Raw genomic sequence first — 20,686 nt, 5'->3', positions numbered from 1 at the left:
CAATTCCTCTATTCTTCACCGCCTCAAGTAGCGACATTTTACGGACTACCAAAGGTCCACAAAGGACTAAGTCCACTAAAAGGCCGACCCATTGTCGCAGGGAATGACAGTCTCACACGGGATTAGTACGTACCTTGATATCTTATTAAGACCGTTTGTGGAGGCCCTCCCAGCGTACATTAAGGACACGACTGACGTCCTTAAACGGCTTGAGGGGATCTCTGTCTCTCCCAATACCATGCTAGCCTGTTTGGACGTAGAGGCTCTGTATAGTTCCATCCCACACGGAGGGGGACTTAAAGCAGTCGAGTTCTATCTTAAACAGAGAGGTACGCACCTTAAGAAACATAACAACATGCTTCTTCAATTTATGTCCTTTGTTCTCACTAAAAACTACTTCCTCTTTGAGGGGAAGCACTTCCACCAACTCAGGGGTACAGCTATGGGGAGCCCGTGTGCCCCCAGTTATGTTAACCTGTACCTGGGCTGGTGGGAGGGGACCATCGTTTTTAGTGAGACTAATGAGAACTGGACCACCCATGTGGATATGTGGGTGCGTTTTATTGATGATATTCTCATATTATGGACAGGAGAGGTTGAGGATTTCCGTAAATTCGTTGACCATCTAAATAAAAACAACCTCGGTCTGTTCTTTACGGCTGACATTGATACTCATAAAATCACATTTTTGGATCTACTTATCACCAAGACAGAAAATGGATCCTTGGAAACATCTATTTTTCGCAAAGAGACAGCTACGAATACTCTACTACATTGGGAGAGTCACCATCCCCTACCGCTCAAGCGTGGGATCCCCAAGGGACAATTCATTTGTGCCCGTCGGAATTGTTGTGATGAAAGTGACTTCTCTGCTAAATCACAAGAGATGAGTCACAGATTTATCAATAGGGGTTACCCGACGGAAGTGGTGGAGAGAGCCAATACGTATGCGAAGAGCTGTGATAGAGACCAAATCTTACAAACCTGTAACAGAACTAGTACGGATGGTAAGATGCGAATAATCGGTACATTTGATGATCAGTCAAGTGAAGTGAGACACATGATCAGTAAATACTGGCACATCCCCCTGAGAGATACTGACCTGGCGACACATCTCCCTGAGAGATACTGACCTGGCGACACATCCCCCTGAGAGATACTGACCTGGCGACACATCTCCCTGAGAGATACTGACCTGGCGACACATCCCCCTGAGAGATACTGACCTGGCGACACATCTCCCTGAGAGATACTGACCTGGCGACACATCTCCCTGAGAGATACTGACCTGGCGACACATCTCCCTGAGAGATACTGACCTGGCGACACATCCCCCTGAGAGATACTGACCTGGCGACACATCTCCCTGAGAGATACTGACCTGGCGACACATCTCCCTGAGAGATACTGACCTGGCGACACATCTCCCTGAGAGATACTGACCTGGCGACACATCCCCCTGAGAGATACTGACCTGGCGACACATCCCCCTGAGAGATACTGACCTGGCGACACATCCCCCTGAGAGATACTGACCTGGCGACACATCTCCCTGAGAGATACTGACCTGGCGACACATCTCCCTGAGAGATACTGACCTGGCGACACATCTCCCTGAGAGATACTGACCTGGCGACACATCTCCCTGAGAGATACTGACCTGGCCACACATCTCCCTGAGAGATACTGACCTGGCGACACATCCCCCTGAGAGATACTGACCTGGCGACACATCCCCCTGAGAGATACTGACCTGGCGACACATCCCCCTGAGAGATACTGACCTGGCGACACATCCCCCTGAGAGATACTGACCTGGCGACACATCCCCCTGAGAGATACTGACCTGGCGACACATCCCCCTGGTAAACCCTTAATCACATGTAAACGCGGACGTAACTTGAGAGATCGACTGGGCCATAGCTTATTCCCACCTAAGTTGTCAGCTAGAACATGGTTGGGTTCTGATCTACCTAAGGGTGGGCTGTAAGGCCTGTAGATTCATTGGGCGTGGAGATACCTTTACTAGTTCCACCACAGGAAAGGTATTCCAAATAAGGGACTTTATAAACTGTCGATCTAGCGGCGTTATCTACAAAGCCACATGCCCGTGTCCATTAGACGATGTCGGGAAAACCATCCGTGAGCTGAGGAGACGAGTCTTGGAACAGGTTGGCAATGTAAATCGTGGTGATAATACCAGCTTGGCCGTTCATATACGTGAAATGCATAACAATGACCCTACGGGTATCAGATTTCAGGGCATCGAGGTCATCAGGGAGAATGGGAGAAGAGGGAACCGAGACCGATTATTGTTGCAGGAGACACGTTGGATCCATCGTCTGGAATGTAGTAGTCCCAAGGGACTACACGATTGTCTCTCCTTTGCGGCATTTATCTAGATACTACAGGTGTATATATATATATTGAGTGTTACATGCGCCTTTTATTGTTCTACAATAGACTATTTTCTATGCAGGTGACTGGCAGCGCTTAAATATCTGGCTTTATGATTCATATATAGCCAGAAGACCTAATATATCCAATATTGCATATCATACAGCTGTATATACTTGCTGAGCTATACCTCCATATTGTGAATGCACTGTGATATATAACAAATAGTCACTATAATGCATTCTATATGGCTTTATGAGTCATATATCGCCATAAGACCTAATATATGTAATATTGCATATCATACAGCTGTATATACCTCCATATTGTGGATGCACTGTGATATATAACAAATAGTCACTATAATGCATTCTATATGGCTTTATGAGTCATATATCGCCATAAGACCTAATATATGTAATATTGCATATCATACAGCTGTATATACCTCCATATTGTGGATGCACTGTGATATAAATATAGTCACTATAATGCATTCTATATGGCTTTATGAGTCATATATCGCCATAAGACCTAATATATGTAATATTGCATATCATACAGCTGTATATACCTCCATATTGTGGATGCACTGTGATATATAACAAATAGTCACTATAATGCATTCTATATGGCTTTATGAGTCATATATCGCCATAAGACCTAATATATGTAATATTGCATATCATACAGCTGTATATACCTCCATATTGTGGATGCACCGTGATATAAATATAGTCACTGTAATGCATTTCATATAGTTTATGCGCATATTGATTACACTCATTAATCCAAAATAGCATTTAGGCTCTTCCTGCGTTGTATCCACCTTAGTCTGACCCGTAGTATCTCCTCTGGTTGCTCTATATCGCCTACCAGCTATTATAGTACGAAGACATATGTGTTGCTCCGTTTGTCCCATGCTTTATTTACACCAGATCTATGCATATCGCCCTCACAATTCACCCAGGGGCCGCGCGCAGCGTTGCCATGGTGCTGGACGCTGTCTTTGCTTTCCAGTTTCCTGGTTGGCAGTGGTTGGCGTCCCGGACCCGCTGGCGGCACGGCGCATGCGCGGGAATCCCGTTTTATCGCGGGATCTCGGCAAGGCTATGTGTTGAACTGAGCTTTGCTGATTGGAGCAGGAGGGACGAGCCCCTAACAGGGAGGCGGGGTCAGCGCTTTATAAGCCTCCTTCTCAAGCTTCATACCATGGCTGCTCATGGTCGGGCTGTTCAGTCCTATACCTCACGTGTACCATCCTGATGAGGCGGTTATACCACCAGTGACCGCTGAAACGCGTCGATGGGGTGATGTTACACTCATGATAGCCTTACTGATCTGATGGACATGTAACATGTGTCCACTCCACCTTATATCAGGCTTCTCATGGATTGATGGTGGTGCTGACTATAACAGTCCCTGATAGTCGGACCTCAGATCACACGGAATTCCCTTCTGTTCAACTGTTTATAGCCGCTTTTGGTTGCACCTATTTGTATGATAGCAGTCAGATTCAGCCTTCATCTGTCGGCTGCATATAGGACTGAGGAGGCCTTTGGGAGGGTCATTGTTCTGACGGACCTTGTCTTTAGATCTACCGCTTCACTAAACAAAGGACCATACTAGCAATGCTCTAATTTTGGTCTCGGGGTGTAATGATATGGGGCTTTAGTGTCCGTCATACTACACATGACATTACCTCTTTACGGATATGGGGCTTTAGTGCCCATCATACCACACATGACATTACCTTTTGCTCCCCAAAATTGCTAAGTGGTATTATCTCTTTACCAGCTCCAACCAATAACAACAATAGGGACTGCTTTATGTGGAGCTGTATACAACTATAGGGCTGACTCATGGCAATACACCAATGAGATGTGCCACTGTCACCATAGGGGGTGCACCATACTTATATGGCTGCCGCTGATCTCTGTACATTCATAAATAGTATCCGTACGGACTCCCTCGTCTGTAACGCCCATCCCTTTAATTGGAGGCGAACAGTAATAAAGGATCACGCTTGAGATATTTAATTTAATAAGTTATGTTTTAGTGATTCCCTCGGTGATATTCATCCCGTCATTTATGCTGCAGATTAACTCGAAGAGGAATAAAACACAAACAGCGCTGGGGGACTGATGTTTTCTCTTCCTCCAAAAATGAGTAAAAGTTCTACAAGGCATTATACGCACCTAAAGAATGGTACCGATCGGAACTACAACTCGTCACGCACAAAACCCTAATCTGGCCGTGGGGACGGAGGAATAAAAAAGTTAAGGGTTTTGAAAAGTAGAGTTGAAAATTCCCCAATATCGTTGTGTCCTTAGGACCAAAATAGCTGCGTCACTAAGGGGTTAATGCTTAGCAGATTTCCTGATATCGGCCGTGTAGCGGCGCCTCATCCAGGGAGGGTTCTGCCTACACCATCATTACAACCAATCACCTCTCTGCGCCCACTTTCCAGGTCGCCCTCGCTCCGCGGGGGTGGGGCATCGGCTCCTCACCTATATGACAGTTGTGGATCCAGATCCGGTGCCCATCGTACTTGCAGTTGCATTTCATGGCGTTGTTGGTGAAGTCGCTCTCCGCCACCTCAAAATTTGGATTAATCGCAACCTTATGGATAAAGAGAGACGTGGATGAGCCTTGTACCATGTGCGGGACACAGACAACCCAGCTCAGGGCCCTCGAGCCCAGGGGCCACTACAGGGAGCTCTCACCTGCAGAATGTAATTCCCCGGTTTTACATCTGTTATGTCGATCCACTGACAGTCAATGTCATGACGGTACAAATCCCAACATCCCACGGTGATGCCCTGCTCTCCGAAGTTGGCACATTCATACCTCTTACTGACCACTGCAATGAGAGAGCATGGTGAGCGCAGGGGGCGGAGCCTAAGACAATCGGGTTATTTTATGTAGACCTACTCTGATGGAGCGCCGTGGTTCTAATGATTGACGTGAAGGGATATACGCCCGGCCGTTCCTGAGAGGTATACAGAGTCCGGGCTCACTACAGTGAGATGTATGGTGGGATAATGCCTCCACGGCGCCACCTACCCTTATTCCATTACTTCTTCCCAGGGAGCATTGCATGGTGTATAAGTCTCTCCACACCCTCGAGGTGCTCTCCATCCGCTCCCCTAGCCTCACTTCTCCTCTGATAGAAGCCTACAAACATTCCAAACTGCAAAAGTCTTGGATTCCGCAGGAACTTCAGTCCTATGTAGTGGCTGACCCGTGGCATCCCTAGCTAAGGGTCTCGTGGCAGCAGGAGTTGGCCGTCAATGTCCAGCCTTAACCTGTTGACGCTTTTGGTCATCCATGTACACCATCCTGTGTCGGGGTTTGTAGGGAGCAGCATTATGAGCTGATCCCACTCCATGCACAGCGGCTACTGGCTGCATTTGACAGCTGACACCGGGCTGCCACAGTTGCAATCAGTGACGGCCGCTGCTGTTGACCCTTTAAATGCCACTCAATTCTGACAGCTGCATCTAAATGCCCTGATCCAACTTCAGGGGTCCCAGACATCCCCCCTGCGATGAGACTGCAAGGTGCCCTATGGTTGTCATGAGAGACTGCCATGTATTTCTGCCTATTAAGATGGGCCTGTGGCCGGCACAAACAACGTATATTGTGATACTGAAGTATTGCAGTGTATGATAGAAGCAATCGATGATTGCAAGTTCGAATCTAGGGGGACTAAAAATAAAGTAAATGGAAAATAAAGATTTATATTATAAAAAAAATTAAGGATACTGAAAGTTAAAAAACAAAAAAAGAAATGTGGGACCCATGTCCACAGGGGTGCGCTCTATGAAAATAACCCAGAATTATAAATCTGGTATCATCGCAATCTGACCAAAAGAATTAAGTTGTCATTTTTGTCGCAGTGCGTCCGCCGCTAAATCACATAGATGGCAGAATTGCGTGTTTTTTCTTCAGTACATTACTTGGTACATGGAGTAGCACCACTGAAAGATACAACCCGTCCCACATAAAACAACGCGCTCAAAGACAGCGGCGCGAACGGAAAAGTAAATGAATTACGATTGAGGAAAATGAGGAGGAAAAAACAAAAAGATAAAGGGTCACATCATTAAGGGGTTAAACTGGCCGTACAAGGGATAAATGTCAGCTGTACCCAATGCTTCCGGTGGGAGCGGCTGACCATCTAATGTGTAAGGGGGGCTCCAATGCATCAATAGACCGTGCGTTACAAAGAAGGCGGCGTTCTACGATGGTCCTCCGGTAGGCATCCATGCAGACTGGATAGAAGGCATCAGTGTCTCAGCTCTGCTGGCCACCGGGCTGAGGTCCTGTGGGCACGGCTTATGATGGCATAGAGCACGGAGCTCTCGGGCAGCTCTAGGACTGGTTGGCACTTACACTCTTGGCACTCAGTGTCCTCCAGGCAGAAGCTTGCTTTGTGCCCATCAGCCACTTTGGTTCCGTTGGGTGTCAGCAGGTCGTAGTGAGTGAAGATGTCCATACTGTGGTAATGCCTGTAGAGACAGAGTCCATGAGAAGAGACCCACAAGGCTTCTGCCATATACTGGAATTTACCAGATTCCCTCTTTTGTAATATCCTACAAGATGGCCACTGCTCACCGAGGTAATGGGGACTCTTCCCAGGGGCCGAATACTTACAGAAGAGCTCAGCAAGACTTACCCGTGGCACTCATGCCACACCCAGGAGTGTCTGCCAGCTTTGGGCCTAAAGTCCGCTCGCCCGTTATTATGTATCTGGGAGGAGAAGCGCAGCAGGCGCCGGTGTCCGTACGGCCAGTTGGCATGGCGGGCCGAGCTGGAGAGGCAGTTCTCTTCAGCTGCACAGTATAACATGTGTAGCGGACGGTCTTCAATATACGCCGTCTCCTGGACAAGAGGTGCGTGTAGGACCAGGTCCGAGGCGGCTGCAGATGACAGAAGGGGCAGTAGGACAACACTGGAAAACTGCGCACAAAACATAAAAGCTGGAAGAGGCGATGCTTACTCTCCGAGCAGATGACTCCCGCTGCATGCCTGTTGCCAGTGTTTTTGCAGCTGATGGCCTTGTGGCGGGAACACTGCTGGAGAGACATTTCTGTGCCACTGCAGCGGACGCCACTCATGGTCATCTCCGTCACGTTGCTGGCTTCCCAATACCAGGTTTCCTGAGTGGAAAAGTGACAGATAACAGCAAGAGAGGAAGAAACACCCAATACAGACCGTATGAATTACCCAACATGTCTGAGGACAACCACTACGTGGGGGACACATGTTATTGAGCAGTGCTGCAAGGAGTTCTACTACGTGGTGAGGACGTGTGTGAGGCAAATGTATGGCTCTGACGTGAAGACGTGTGAGGAGGACATATGGACCGTATACGAGGATGTGTGTGCGGAGGACTTATGTCCCCAACCTGTAGACATGGGGTCCTAATAAGAGGACGTATGGCCTTCACCCGAGGTTGTCTCAGTGGAGGATGTACAGCTCCAACCCAAGAATACGGGCAGGACATACACCCCCAACCCATAGTCGTGTGAGGCGGACATCTGGCTCAGACCTGAGGACATATGTGAGGTGGATACAACAGCTCCGATCTGAGGACATGCCTAAGAAGAATATACAGACTCTACCCAAAGATGTGTGTGGGGAAAGACTTACATCCCTGACCCGTAGACAAATATGAGAAGGACATATTATCCTAACCCGAGCATATGTGAGGAATCAGGATGTATGGCCTTGACCTGAGGTCAAGTGTGAGGAGGAAGTGTGACCTTCATTCGAGGCAATGTCTGAGGAGGACATATGGCCCCAACCCAAGTACCTGCGTGCAGAGGACTTATGTCCCCGACCCATAGACATGTATGAGGAGGACGTATGGTCCCAACCCAAGTACCTGTGTGGGGAGGACGTATGTCCCCGACCCATAGACATGTATGAGGAGGACGTATGGTCCCAACCCAAGTACCTGTGTGGGGAGGACATACCGTCCTGGCATATCATTACAATCTCTATTATTTGTACTGCTCTGAGTTGCTGGAGACTAACATTGTGTAATGTGGACTGCAGTGCTGAGCCTTCAGCATCAGGGGCATTTAGTATTACAGCGTATGCCACCACCTGTCGTTCTTACACTACACCCTGTTTATGAACATTCCTACAGTGTCATCTAGTTGAGACTCTGCTGTACATACCGTCACCGCATGCAGAGAGTACCCCAAGCCAAGCTGCCGACATGCCACCATTGATTCCTTAGTAGTCCAGCCATCACTGCACAGGTAGCCCCAAGTGTTTCCAGCCTTCACCTCCACACGGCCCTCAAACTTTGTTCGCCCCCCGATAATGCGTATCTGATAGGGTCAGCCCAGGAGCAGCAGGCAGTGGCACACAATGACAAGGAGAAGACATGAGACAAAGGTAGAGAACTGGATGCAAGAACGAATCAGTCTGCTCCACGGTGCGGCAATCGTGTAGCGGTGGCAGCAATTTACATAGGTGAGAGCGGACATGAAGATCTCTCGCCTCTAATACAAGACCGGTTTATGGGTTTAAGTCATGCAGTAACATATCGGAAGCCATAAATTATCACCAGGACAAGCGCATGACAGAGTGGAGCACATATAGGGCCGAAGCCAAACCCAGCACACACAGACTCCATGTGACCGAAGCAAGCACAATGTGGCCAATGACAAAGTGGCCTGGCACCAGTGAGAATGGCTTCCATGAGAGGCGTGGAGAATGTGAACATGCACATCTGCTGGGATTATCCTGCCACGAGAGGTGCTCGGTGGATCGGCCAAGTTCCTGGCAGTGGACACCCTACAACTGATAGGGGCGCCCCATCGAAATCATCTCCTTCTGAACCCAATGAATATCTAAGGACAGAGAATAGGGGATGCCATCATAGAGGTGTTGTGCGTACGATAGCAGTCATAGCTGAGGTTAGTAATGGCACAATGGTGGAAACTCAGGTAACGCAAAGCGGTGGAGGCCTCATTTACAATGACACTGCTGGGTATGATCTGTATACCTTCCTCTATATGTCCCCATCACACCATATGGCCCAGGACATAATACATACCTGCAAGGCGCTGCTGACAAATCCTAGACCCAGCTGTTGGCAGACAACTGCGGCCTCTTTGGTTCCCCAACCTTCTCCACAAATAAAGCCCCAGCGCTCTTCTCCATGAGGTTCCCACAAAACCTCCACCCGCCCCTCATGCTGGCTTCGACCCCCTGCCAGGCGGATCTGATATCCAACATAAAACAAACATCAGTTTAGGGAATTTCTGAGGACAATTCATTCCTACTTGGGGGGCGCTATTCTGCATGTAATACCTGATGTGTAGAGGGGACCAGATTGCTGGATTCATCCATAGAATATGGGGGTATAATGCAGACGATAAATCCCCATGTGTCCTAATGGGGGGTCACATATCGAGAAGCCTGACTCTACTGGCGGCTTCACTCAGAACGTGTTATGTCTAGATGGGTGGTAATTATATATGAGCGAGTATACTCTCGCTAAAGGCAATTGCTCGAGGGAGCATTGCCTTTAGCGAGTATCTCCCCCACTTGAGACTGCAGGATCGGGTGCCGGGAGCGGGCAGGGAGCTGCGGGGGAGAGTGGGGCGGAACGGAGGGGAGATCTCCCTCTCTCTCCCCCCCCCCCCCCCCCCCCCCGCTCCCTCCTGCTGACAGCCGCTACTCACCGCTCCCCCGCGCCGGCACCCGAACCTGCAGTCTTGAGCGGGGGAGATACTCGCTAAAGGCAATGCTCGCTCATCTCTAGTGGTAATACATATAAAGTGGCCATACAGGATATGTTGGCTGGACATGGCAAATGTGTAGGCTGGAGGAGGACAGTGAGGTCTGAAAAGCTTAAAGGAAGTCAGAAATATCCGGAGGAGGGACTGAGGAGGACAGAAGGGTCTGAAGAATAAGAGAGGTCTGAAGCATGGTCCAAGGAGTCTGGAGGAGGTCATAAGGGTCTAGAAGATGACACAGAGGTCTGAAGGAGGAACCAGGAGGACAGAAGGGTCTGGAAGGGGACAGAGGATGTTAATGGGGACAGAGGCGTCCAGCAGTGGCCTATCTCCCGTTACCTCTTGGATCCACCTGGATGCTTGGCCATGTGTATGGGGAGTTCATTAGAAGTATATGGCCAGCTATATATTGGTATCCTTACCTCCTCTATATCTACATATGTATGGATGAGGTGCAAGATGCATAGTGACCACACATCTTTAGACTAGAGGCATCCATGTACATTAGACTAAAGTTGATTAAAATGGAGACCTCCAGGCTTCTCCTCTCCGGCTCTACAGTGGAATGCTAAATCTGCCCATGTGAAGCCACTTGAGATGTGAGCGCCCCGCGACGTCCCCAGGGGGCTCGCCCGTCACCAGCCATAGATGTGACATACTGGCAGGGTGGCAGAGGGACTTCCTGACTGCTGGTCCTTTAGTCCTGTAGGCCAAGAGCGGGTCGATCATTTAGGACTGATCTGCGGCAGTGGACTGACATTTCTACCTGCTGACCTCCCAGTAGGGACTTGTTTCTATAATAGACAACCCCATCAACCCCGTTCTGCCCCAGAACATAAACATATGTCCCAACTGAGAAAGGGTTCTCTTAAATGGACATATGCTTACGGCCGGCCTGCCACCACAACAGCTGGGATCGATGAGAGTACTGATCCCCGCTGCTATACCCTTAAATGCCATAACCACAGGGAGGGCGCTGCCTCTTTGATACCATGTAATTGTGGAGGACCAGAAGGTTGCTACAGCAACCAGTCACCAGACTATGGTCCAGGTCTGCCATGGCCTGTCATTGCTATGAGTACTGCAGTGTATTATCAGAGTGATCATAGGATGACAGGTTCAAGTCCCCTACAGGGGCCTAAACAATGTATATATAAATAAAGAATAAACCTTTTTGCACACTTCCTCCACTTTGTTAAAAAAAACACATTCGAAAAAAAATAGTAAAAAGAAAAAATGGCTGAAAAGATAAAAAAGCTCTGGCTTCTGAAAAGTGGAGATGAAAATCCCCAATAATCATCTTATCCTTATGGCCAAGGTAGCCGCGCCAGCAAGGGGTTAAACATGGTGTGAAGCTTCTCTATTCTTCCACATTTAAAGATCTGTTCTCGCAGTTGCTGAATGAAAACATTCTTGCTTGCAGCTGAGGGGCAGGACTCGTTACAGTGTGCCAGCGGGCGCCGATCATCACCTTCCAGTCTCTGGATGGAGACAAGAATACTTCCAGTCACTGACATCAAGCAGAGATCTTGAGTGAAGATGAAGATGTGCTGCCTCCTCCGCTCGTACGTCACCGTAGCTGGATGTTGGCGTCCATCGCCGGCCTCCAGATGACCATGTTGGGGCTCCTCCGCGCCGTCGCTGCTATGTGCCGCCTGAGGTCTCCATCCAGGACAGTCGGCGATGAGGGCGCCCGCTCTGCAAAGGACTTCCAGCCTCTCCCATACAAAGTGAACAGAAGAAGAAACCACCACTGCAGGAATATGATGCGACCCGTGTACCGGGGATGGATGCCAAATACTGCGCCACTTGTGTGGAGGGACAGCGTCAGACCCCAGGGGCAGCCAGAGAGTGACATCACAGCCCTCCTCATCAGTAGCACCATAATGGGGTCTGTCATGCCCTCCAGGCCTCATGTCTCCACTGGTTTGGGGTGCAGACTGGCATCAATGTGTTGTGCCCAGAAGGTGCCAAGGTATATATCATCTACAATAACGAGGTCACCGCGGACCCCAGAGCCCAGAATGGCTGCACATCCTGCACGGACAGTCGCCAATATCGGATCACGGATTGATACAACATGGGGTACAGGGCACCCCAGCAGCGGGACTGTACGGGGCTCAGACAAGGGAGGGACTGTAAAGGACTGAAGTCCCTGGGGGCAATCCTCTACACTGACCACATCGTGCGTCTCATTCGTACAGCGGCCACCATCACCCGTCTCATCCACCCCCCATGCACTCAGAGGGCAGACGCGGCGTACTGACCGTTCTTTCGTAGCCCATGTAAGGACTGTTGCACTTGACGGCGGCGTCCTCGCTGTGCTTGCAGTCCTCTTCTGTGATGTTCTTGTACCGGCAGTCAAGGAGGGACTTCTCGTTCCCAGTGCAGCGGACCTCGTTCATGTGAATGGCCCCCATACCTGTCCGAGAGGAACGAACACCATTAGGAGGAAGCGAAATGTATGAAGTGCCTATATGTGACAGACTGCATGCGGCGCCCACGTGTGGCCTCATGGCTACATAGCCTCTCCGTGAAGACGGCGTGTCCTGTGGAGCTTCTACACATCCTGGTTTCAGTCTGGACATAATTCTACACATGTTCCGTGTTTTCAGTCCTCATCGTGATCCATCGGCGGCGCCCTGTGAGACGTACCTGCGCTCCCTACATATGGAGACTGATGAGGCACTGGAGACCCCAGGGGTGCAGCGTACAGGTGTAGCAATAAGGCCGATCGCTCAGGCATCCCAGTACTGCGGTCCCATAGGGAGATACTTGCATAGCACGGCGTGGATGTGCGACACGATGGTACGGCAGACCCGTGGGACCGCGGCTAGGACTGAAGGAAAGCGTGCTGGAAGCCGCTCCTTCCACTATGATGGGGCGGATCATCCAGGAAGTCATCCGCAGGAGGTTCAGGTACCGATCCTCGCGGAGACTCCCTGGAATGACCACAAGTTTAACGAGGCAATCACGCCAAATTCCAACCCACACATTTACGCTGAGATCTGCATTGCCTTCTGATGGGGCCGCGCTCCAAATAGTTGCATCTGCACTGGAGCGCCACATTGCGGTTCGCTAACATGGTCCTGCAGTGACCGCACCGTGTGTGTCGTAGCAGAAGGAGCTGTTACCCTGTGGCAGTTGGTGGCCCTCCGGGGGCAGCGGTGTGCGGGGTCCTACGGTCGGGGCGTGTCCCCCCAGCTTGTTGTCTGGCTGCCGGGAGCGCAGGTGCCCGGCCAGTGTGGGCAGTGTGGTGCTGGTGGCGCGCGCACCTGTGAGTGCAGCTGCCGTGCACAAGCCCCCTTTTGTTGTCTTCTGTTGGAGTTGGCTGTCTCCCTCTCTCCGCCCCTGGCCGGAGGCTTTTGTTTAAAGGTCGGGCAGAGACGTGCAATCACTGCCAGTTATTGGTTTCCCTCAGTGTGCTAGCTAGTCTGCCTCTGTTGGTCTCCTGCCTCTGTCATCTTGTCTGCTATACTTTGCTATTGTCCGCCAGGTTTTTCCATCTGCCTCAGTTCCGCTTAGTATTGTTCATGTTGGTTATTTACATCTGCCTTTTCTGTCAGTATTCTACCCTTTCCATCCAGGTACGCCAGCGTCCCTTTTTCGGTCCCTAGTGAGAGTAGGGATCGCCGCCCAGTTGCCCGCCTGCGGTTAGCCAGGAGTGGAGGCAAGTAGGCAGGGACAGCGGTTGTGGGTGAGATCTAGGGCACCCGGGCTGCTATATCAAGGGTAGTATACCGTAACAGGAGCCACTTCCAGCGCACGTTCCTTACGTCATCGCAGCGGTCCCACAGGACAGAGACGCGTTTCTCTGGCCGTCCTCCATCTGTGTGTATTACTCTCTGACTCTTACAGGGGCCACAGCACAAATCTAAAGTTCACGTCCCGGGGGCCAGTGCGCCATACAATTGTGTACCGCATCCACACTTCCTGTCTGCTTCTATCTCTCTGTTGCCCAGTAGGGGTCACTCCACAGTTCTGCTAGTGGGACCGCTTTGTCGCCCTTGTGAAGGTACCCTTATCTGCACGTGGTTTCTTGGCAACTGGAGGTACAAGTCTGAGGCAGATTCAGCCGCAGTTCTTGCACGGATTACGATGCGGATTGGCGCTGGACGCAGAGTCTTCTGTCTGACACACCGACTGTTTCCTGTCAGCAGAATCCATGCGTTTAGGCGCAGATTCGCATTCGGTGCTTCCACAAACTGCGCACAGATTAGCCCCAGGCCGGTCTCACATGACTGGATTTGTATTGTGAAATCTGCGCTTGTCGCTGGCACGGATGATCCGCGATATTCCACACACATTAAAATAATGGCCCGTTCACACGTCCGCTCAGGTGAGCATGCTCTGTCTCTGTGCGGACTCCGCACGGATAGTTCTCATTGAAGTCAATGTAAGCCGTCCGACCCGCCGCCCGTCCGACCCGCCGCCCGTCCGACCCGCGGCCTGTCCGACCCGCCGCCGTCCGCAACTGACAAATATTTTCAATAAAAATCTCTACTGTGCCTGACCACCAGCGAGCGTCCGCAGTCATCTGCCGTAAACAGCAGGTTTGTGGGGTCGCCGGCCGGGGTCAGATTCTGCTGCAGGCTCCCGCATGCAGAATCCAACCCGTCCGTGTGCTACCGGCCTAAATCCAATGAGCTACTCCATGTGCGGTAAACGCATCGCGGGGGCCGCATCAACCGCCCGTGTTGCTCCTTTCCTTCCAGCGCAGATTCTGAATCAGCATGTATAGTGGCCCAGCGTTAGTACGGCATTACACCGCCCCTGCTGAGAAGCCTCAAGGAAGGACATTTGGGCTCCCAAAGGCTTCGTCAGGACCAAAGTGGCGCTCCCTGGCTCTCCGGCGCATCGCAGTTCCAGCGAGGAGGATCCATGTCCCATGAACGTGTCGGCACCGCAGCGGCAGTCAGTTGTTTAAGCCATGCACCGTTGGGGAGGACAGCGCATCCGAGGACAGTGGAGCGAGTACTTTCTTGCGAGCTCGTCCCTCACTGCTCGTCTATCAGGATCCATTCCTGGGGGAGCAATGCTACAACTACAGGCTACACCACGGACTCCGAAGTAGAAGAGCCAGCCCTTTCAGGGACTTGGTGTTAGCGAGACTTTATGTATCCCTCGTTTCCAGGACGGTTTTTGAGACTTTAGTTTTTCTTTCCCTTTTATTGCCCAAAAGAACTTCAGTTATTTTATCCCCTGCCCATAAAGGTAATGTAAATGACTGAACTGCCTTATTTATCATGTTTACGGTATTGTGCAGGAGGGCGTTTGCAAAGTAAAGGTTATGGTATTCAAGCAAGTGTGTGTGCATGACATGATTGAGTGAGACAGGAGGTCTAGACACTACTCCCTGCTATCCACTAAATGCACCAGTGTCTGTCTGCCGTCTTATCTGTCGCAGGAGCCGCAGCCTTATTATCATTTTTCTCTAGTCAGCTCCGTTGGGCGTATTAACTGAATGCTACCACCCTTCACAAGATTCAGAGGAGTGATGTTCTTACCACTTTCCTCATATTTTTCAAGGCTACCAGTCACCCTTTTTTATTCGCATGTTTAGTTACAGTGTTGTATCTTTCTTTAGTCTTTGGGGAGAATAATTATGTAAAGGCCCCATAGCAAGATGTTAGTGCAACCTGGATTCTGTCCAGCCTAGCAATACTTTTTCTCAAATGGGTTTGGCCATACCACTTCTTTACACGCTGTCGTGTATTACGGCTTTGCTTCGAAAATGAGATACCAGATAGTCTGAGTACACTGGGATGGGTTAACTCTGAGTAGTAGCCAAAGAGGGAGTTTGTGCAACGGTTCTGCTTACACTATCCTAGACTGTTAGTTCTCAAAGTGATAATGGGTAGAACACTGAGGAATTCCACTCTGGGAATTATTCTGTTTTTAAGAGTCGCTGGGGTCGGCTTTTCTTAAGTAGGGGGGAACTGTGGTGGCCCATACTTAGGGGGGCCCCTCCAGAATGTTCCATGTCTGCCTTGTGTCACTGTCTTGTCAGTGTCTTGTCTGTAGATGCATCAAGATATGTGTATTGGATGTTTGCAGGCATGAAAGAGATAATGGCTTGGTCATGTCTGAAAAATGTAACGTTATGTGTATCGTTTGTGGTCACGTGATAGTGTTATGTATATGTGTTTGCAAAGAATGCAAGGAGGGAGTTGAGTGGAGAAGTTTGGTAGATAGTGAGTAAGCCACACGGACAATGGACAGATCGGTGTGCGGAGCATGGAGGAGGTCAAGCGACTTCCTTGTGCTCAACCTAGGCCCGTTCAAACCCGGAATCCTCGGTGCTTCTGCAGAGTGCTGAGAGAGAGACCACGTTATAGCAAAAAGAAGAGAGAATGTGAGTGGTTGCCAGTGGAGAGAGAGTGAGTACCGGGAGTAATGGAACCTACAGATAACTTGGGCTGTGGATTGTACAAACACCCCATGAGTCCCACCGAGATGTCCTAATTGTGAACTGTGATTTCTACATCTGTTCAGCAACTGTTGTAGAACGCTGAAACCGCCTTTAGTGCCGCCCTCCTCGCAGTGATTGTCCTCTGCATGATGCGGTGGCTCTACAGGCTGTGAAGAGTTGTCCTGTCTCTTCAGTTTGCTGGTTTATGGGACGATATTACAGGTTCTGCCTCTCTCTGGCCTCGTCTGGTCCCCAGCCGGCTGGAGTTTATGACCATGCTGCAGGAGGCTCGTTATCCTGGACTCGGCGTTGACTTCACTTTCACATGTGTAGCTAATTACAGACCGGGATCAGACTCACAGGCGACGGGCCAACGCTGATGACTTCCAGATGTTGCTCGTTGGTCATGTCACATTAATATCCATCCTGTCAGGGAGACAAAACCCCAAGATCCTCTGTGAGCCGCATCTGATGGGGCTCCACAGCTGCTCCTTCTCTATGTGGCACCATTGTCCTCTCCGGAGGCTTGAGGGGACCTCACAGAGTAATCTACAGAACAGCATCAGATCCTTTAGTGGGTCAGTATGGAGGGCCACGGCCCAGACACATCGGGTTTACCAATAGATGGGCAGTTGTACGAGTCCCCTTTAAGGACTTGATGTCAGTTGGGTTTGGTATCCTTCCAGGCGCCATTGTTCTATCACGTCATGCTCTATTACACGGGTCTTTACTCTTAGGCTCTTCAGCTTTTTGGAAACTAAAACCCCCAGCATGCTCTAGCAGCCTCAGGCTGGGAGTTGTAGTTTCCCAATAGTTTGGTGAGAGCTGACCTATCCCATGTTGTGCCATGCGTGTTTTTGGTTGTAGGCAATGCTGCAGTTCCCCATCCACTTTTCTGGTTGGCACTCACCTTGACCCATGCGGGCACCAGTTAAGGCCTCTTTGGCACTTCCAAATCCCAGCTCTCTACAGACCACACTGGCTGCTTGCAGATCCCAGCGGTCATCACACACAGTGCCCCACTGCCCATTCTTCAACACTTCAACACGACCCTCCCCGGGGCGAGAACCTCCTTTCAATCGGACGATCTCCTGCCAGACAAAGCAGAAGACAGCAGTGAGACCCTGAGCTGACACAGTATGGCTCCCGGTGACCCTTCACTTACTGACCTCTCGCTGCTGTTGTTGCACCACTTTCTTCTTCTTTATTGCCGTCTGTGCTGCGTTTTGTGCTGCAAATACTGATCCGAGGGTGCAGCTTACAACCACCGGGCTGCCGTCCTGGCAGGCGGCTGAGCTGTTCAGCTTGTAGAATTCAAAGGGACACAGAGACAAGTGAACCTCGGTGCCCGAGCACTTCACTGAGTGCAGGCGGAACGATGGCTTCTGTCTGTCCAGGTAGAGCCTGTGTGTGAGATCAACCAGGGAGAGGAGTGACCACAAGGACGATAATGCCCTGAGCAGCGCCCAGTAGAACGGAGGCCTCAGCGCCGCACTCACACTGGCATATCACTATTATGCACCAGTAATTGTAAGCACCGATCTTCTGCATTTTGAACCCAACTCCTGACTTTCATTACATATATCAATGCAAGTACCGACCAAAATATGCCACACTGAATGAGGCCTAAGGATGGCCATACTCATTAGATGCAATCCTGCCCAGCATCCCCATTTACACGCACGTTCAGTCAAGTGGAGAAGGAAGAGAAAGCTTCGGCCGGATCCCTCTGCTCCCTCCTCCAGATCTGCCTGGCAGTGGCTTATCACCCCAAGACCATAGTGATTGGGCAGCTTAAGGCCATCTGCTCCATCCTCCATACACGTTAGATGATGGTCCAGCTGCTATAGATCAAATGTATATGACCAGGCTAACTGAGATGTAGGGTCACATAGAGCTGTGAGTAAAGACAAGCAAATCAGTTATCCCATTCAACCGGAGCAAGTTCAGAGAAGAGTTACCAAGATGGTGAGCGGTCTGCAAATCATGTCCTATGAGGAACGGCTAAAGGATCTGGGAATGTTTAGCAGAAGAGAAGGCTGAGAGGAGACTTAAAGGGGTTGTCCCGCGGCAGCAAGTGGGGTTATACACTTCTGTATGGCCATATTAAAGGGGTTGTCCCGCGGCAGCAAGTGGGGTTATACACTTCTGTATGGCCATATTAATGCACTTTGTAATATACATCGTGCATTAAATATGAGCCACACAGAAGTTATTCACTTACCCCCTCCGGTGCTGGCGTCCTCGTCTCCATGGCTCTGTCTAATTTCAGCGTCTAATCGCCCGATTAGACGCACTTGCGCAGAAGGGTCTTCTCCCTTCTGGTCGGTCTGGGCACGAGCGGCATTCTGGCTCCGCCCCCTTCTATGCATCATCGTGTAGCTCCGCCCCGTCACGTGTGCCGATTCCAGCCAATCAGGAGGCTGGAATCGGCAATGGAACGCACAGAGCCCATGGTGCACCATGGGAGAAGACCCGCGGTGCATCATGGGAGAAAACCGCGGTGCATCATTGGGAAAGGACCGGTGGCCATCTTTAAAAGAAGAAAGAGGAGATGCTGCGCGAACTGGGAAGGAGGTAAGCGATCTTTTTTTTTTAAAATTACAAACGGTATTGATTTTAACGGGGCAGAATGCAGGGGTAGGTTGAAAAAAAAATTGCATTTCGCCGTGGGACAACCCCTTTAATAGCTGTCTACAAATATCTGAAGGGCTGTCACAGTGCAGAGGGATCAGCCCTATTCTCATCTGCACGAGGAAAGACTAGAAGCAATGGGATGAAACTGAAAGGGGGGAGACACAGATTAGATATTAGACAGTGAGGGGGATCAATGAGTGGAACAGGTTGCCACAGGAGGTGGGGAGTTCTCCTTCAATGGAAGTGTTCAAACAAAGGCCGGACAGACATCTGTCTGGGATGATCTAGTGATCCGGCACTGAGCAGGGGGTTGGACCTGATGACCCTGGAGGACCCAATGACCCTGGAGGTCCCATCCAACTCTAACATTCTAGGTTTGCAAAATCCTCAAAGTCCATCCAAATATACCACACAATGTGCATTTTGCTTCTGTACTGGAAGAGCTGAGAAGGGCTATCTTGGGAGAGCAGAGAAGGGCTATCCTTGAACATCAGAGAAGGGCTGTACTGAATGAGTGGAGATGGGCTATCCTGGAGGAGCCGAGAAGGGTTATCCCCAAAAACCAGAGAAGAGCTATCCTGAAAGATCAGACAAGGGCTGTACTGGAAAAGTGGAGAAGAGCTATCCTGGCAGCATGGGGAAGTATTAGGACAGAGGAATCAGAAGGGTGAGGATTCTTTTTCCCCTCGAGATAAAAGATGCCCAAAGTGTGGCCAGTGGTGAGAATCAATCTACTGTATACACTCGAAATAGTCGGATTTATAAAATCCCAGCTAACAAATGACATAAAATTGACTAAGTATATAAAGTGCTCCGTTGTTATGGCTGGTTAGACGAGCAGGTAGGTGGACAGCACCATCCATAAGAAGGAAAGGAGACAGACAGGACAGACTAAGGCGGCCTGCACACGGGCAGATTTGCATTGCAAAATCCGGAGCAGGCGTCTGCCGCAGCAAATACCATCCATAGCACGCTATAAGAAAGGGATTCTTCATGCACACCAGAGAAAACCAATTGCAGTTCCCACTCGTGTATGAAAAATCGCAGCATGGTCCATTCTTGGGGGGATTCTGAGCGGATGACTTCCATTGAAGTCCATGGAAGCTGTCCGATCCACGGCCCTTCTGCAATTGAAAAGCAGGAATTTAAAAGAAAAACCTGCACTGCGCATGTACGCCAGCGAGCCGTGGGGGCGCCGCTGCTACCAGGGCCGGAGTCCGCAATCAGCCTTATAGGGAGTTCTGCTTGTGTGTTATACAGTAGAGCGGTCATTAATGATTACTGACCCCTGCACATTATTACAGCCCTCATTACTCTTATAACCAGAACTCCACCGGGACCACCAAAGCCACAACTGATGCTAGCAGATGTGCAGCCTGACCCCACCACACGGCCCGCCGGCCCGTCATCATATATCACATTGAAATGATCTATATCACCTGTGTGAGAAAGTACGTAAATACCCCTCATGACGTTT

General features: G+C 50.2%; 1 protein-coding gene across 5 annotated transcripts in view; it reads right to left on the bottom strand.

The window, feature by feature from the left end:
• Nucleotides 1-20,686, bottom strand: part of LOXL3 (lysyl oxidase like 3) — a 114,831-nt gene that overhangs the window by 3,275 nt on the left and 90,870 nt on the right. For 4 of the 5 annotated variants that reach the window (XM_066572787.1, XM_066572789.1, XM_066572790.1 and 1 more), the window contains 9 exons: nt 17,742-17,976; nt 17,483-17,663; nt 12,428-12,582; nt 9,476-9,643; nt 7,403-7,562; nt 7,079-7,322; nt 6,796-6,911; nt 5,124-5,260; nt 4,908-5,019 (listed from right to left, as the gene is read on the bottom strand). In XM_066572787.1, the coding sequence (XP_066428884.1) occupies nt 4,908-5,019; nt 5,124-5,260; nt 6,796-6,911; nt 7,079-7,322; nt 7,403-7,562; nt 9,476-9,643; nt 12,428-12,582; nt 17,483-17,663; nt 17,742-17,976 (1,508 nt within the window). Of the gene's footprint in view, nt 1-4,907; nt 5,020-5,123; nt 5,261-6,795; nt 6,912-7,078; nt 7,323-7,402; nt 7,563-8,588; nt 8,745-9,475; nt 9,644-12,427; nt 12,583-17,482; nt 17,664-17,741; nt 17,977-20,686 lie in introns of all 5 variants that reach the window. The other variant, XM_066572788.1, reaches the window with a different exon arrangement.

Source organism: Eleutherodactylus coqui, chromosome 7 (assembly GCF_035609145.1).
Source record: "Eleutherodactylus coqui strain aEleCoq1 chromosome 7, aEleCoq1.hap1, whole genome shotgun sequence".
Taxonomy (NCBI): Eukaryota; Metazoa; Chordata; class Amphibia; order Anura; family Eleutherodactylidae; genus Eleutherodactylus; species Eleutherodactylus coqui.
This window is presented reverse-complemented; position numbering and strand designations above follow the sequence as displayed.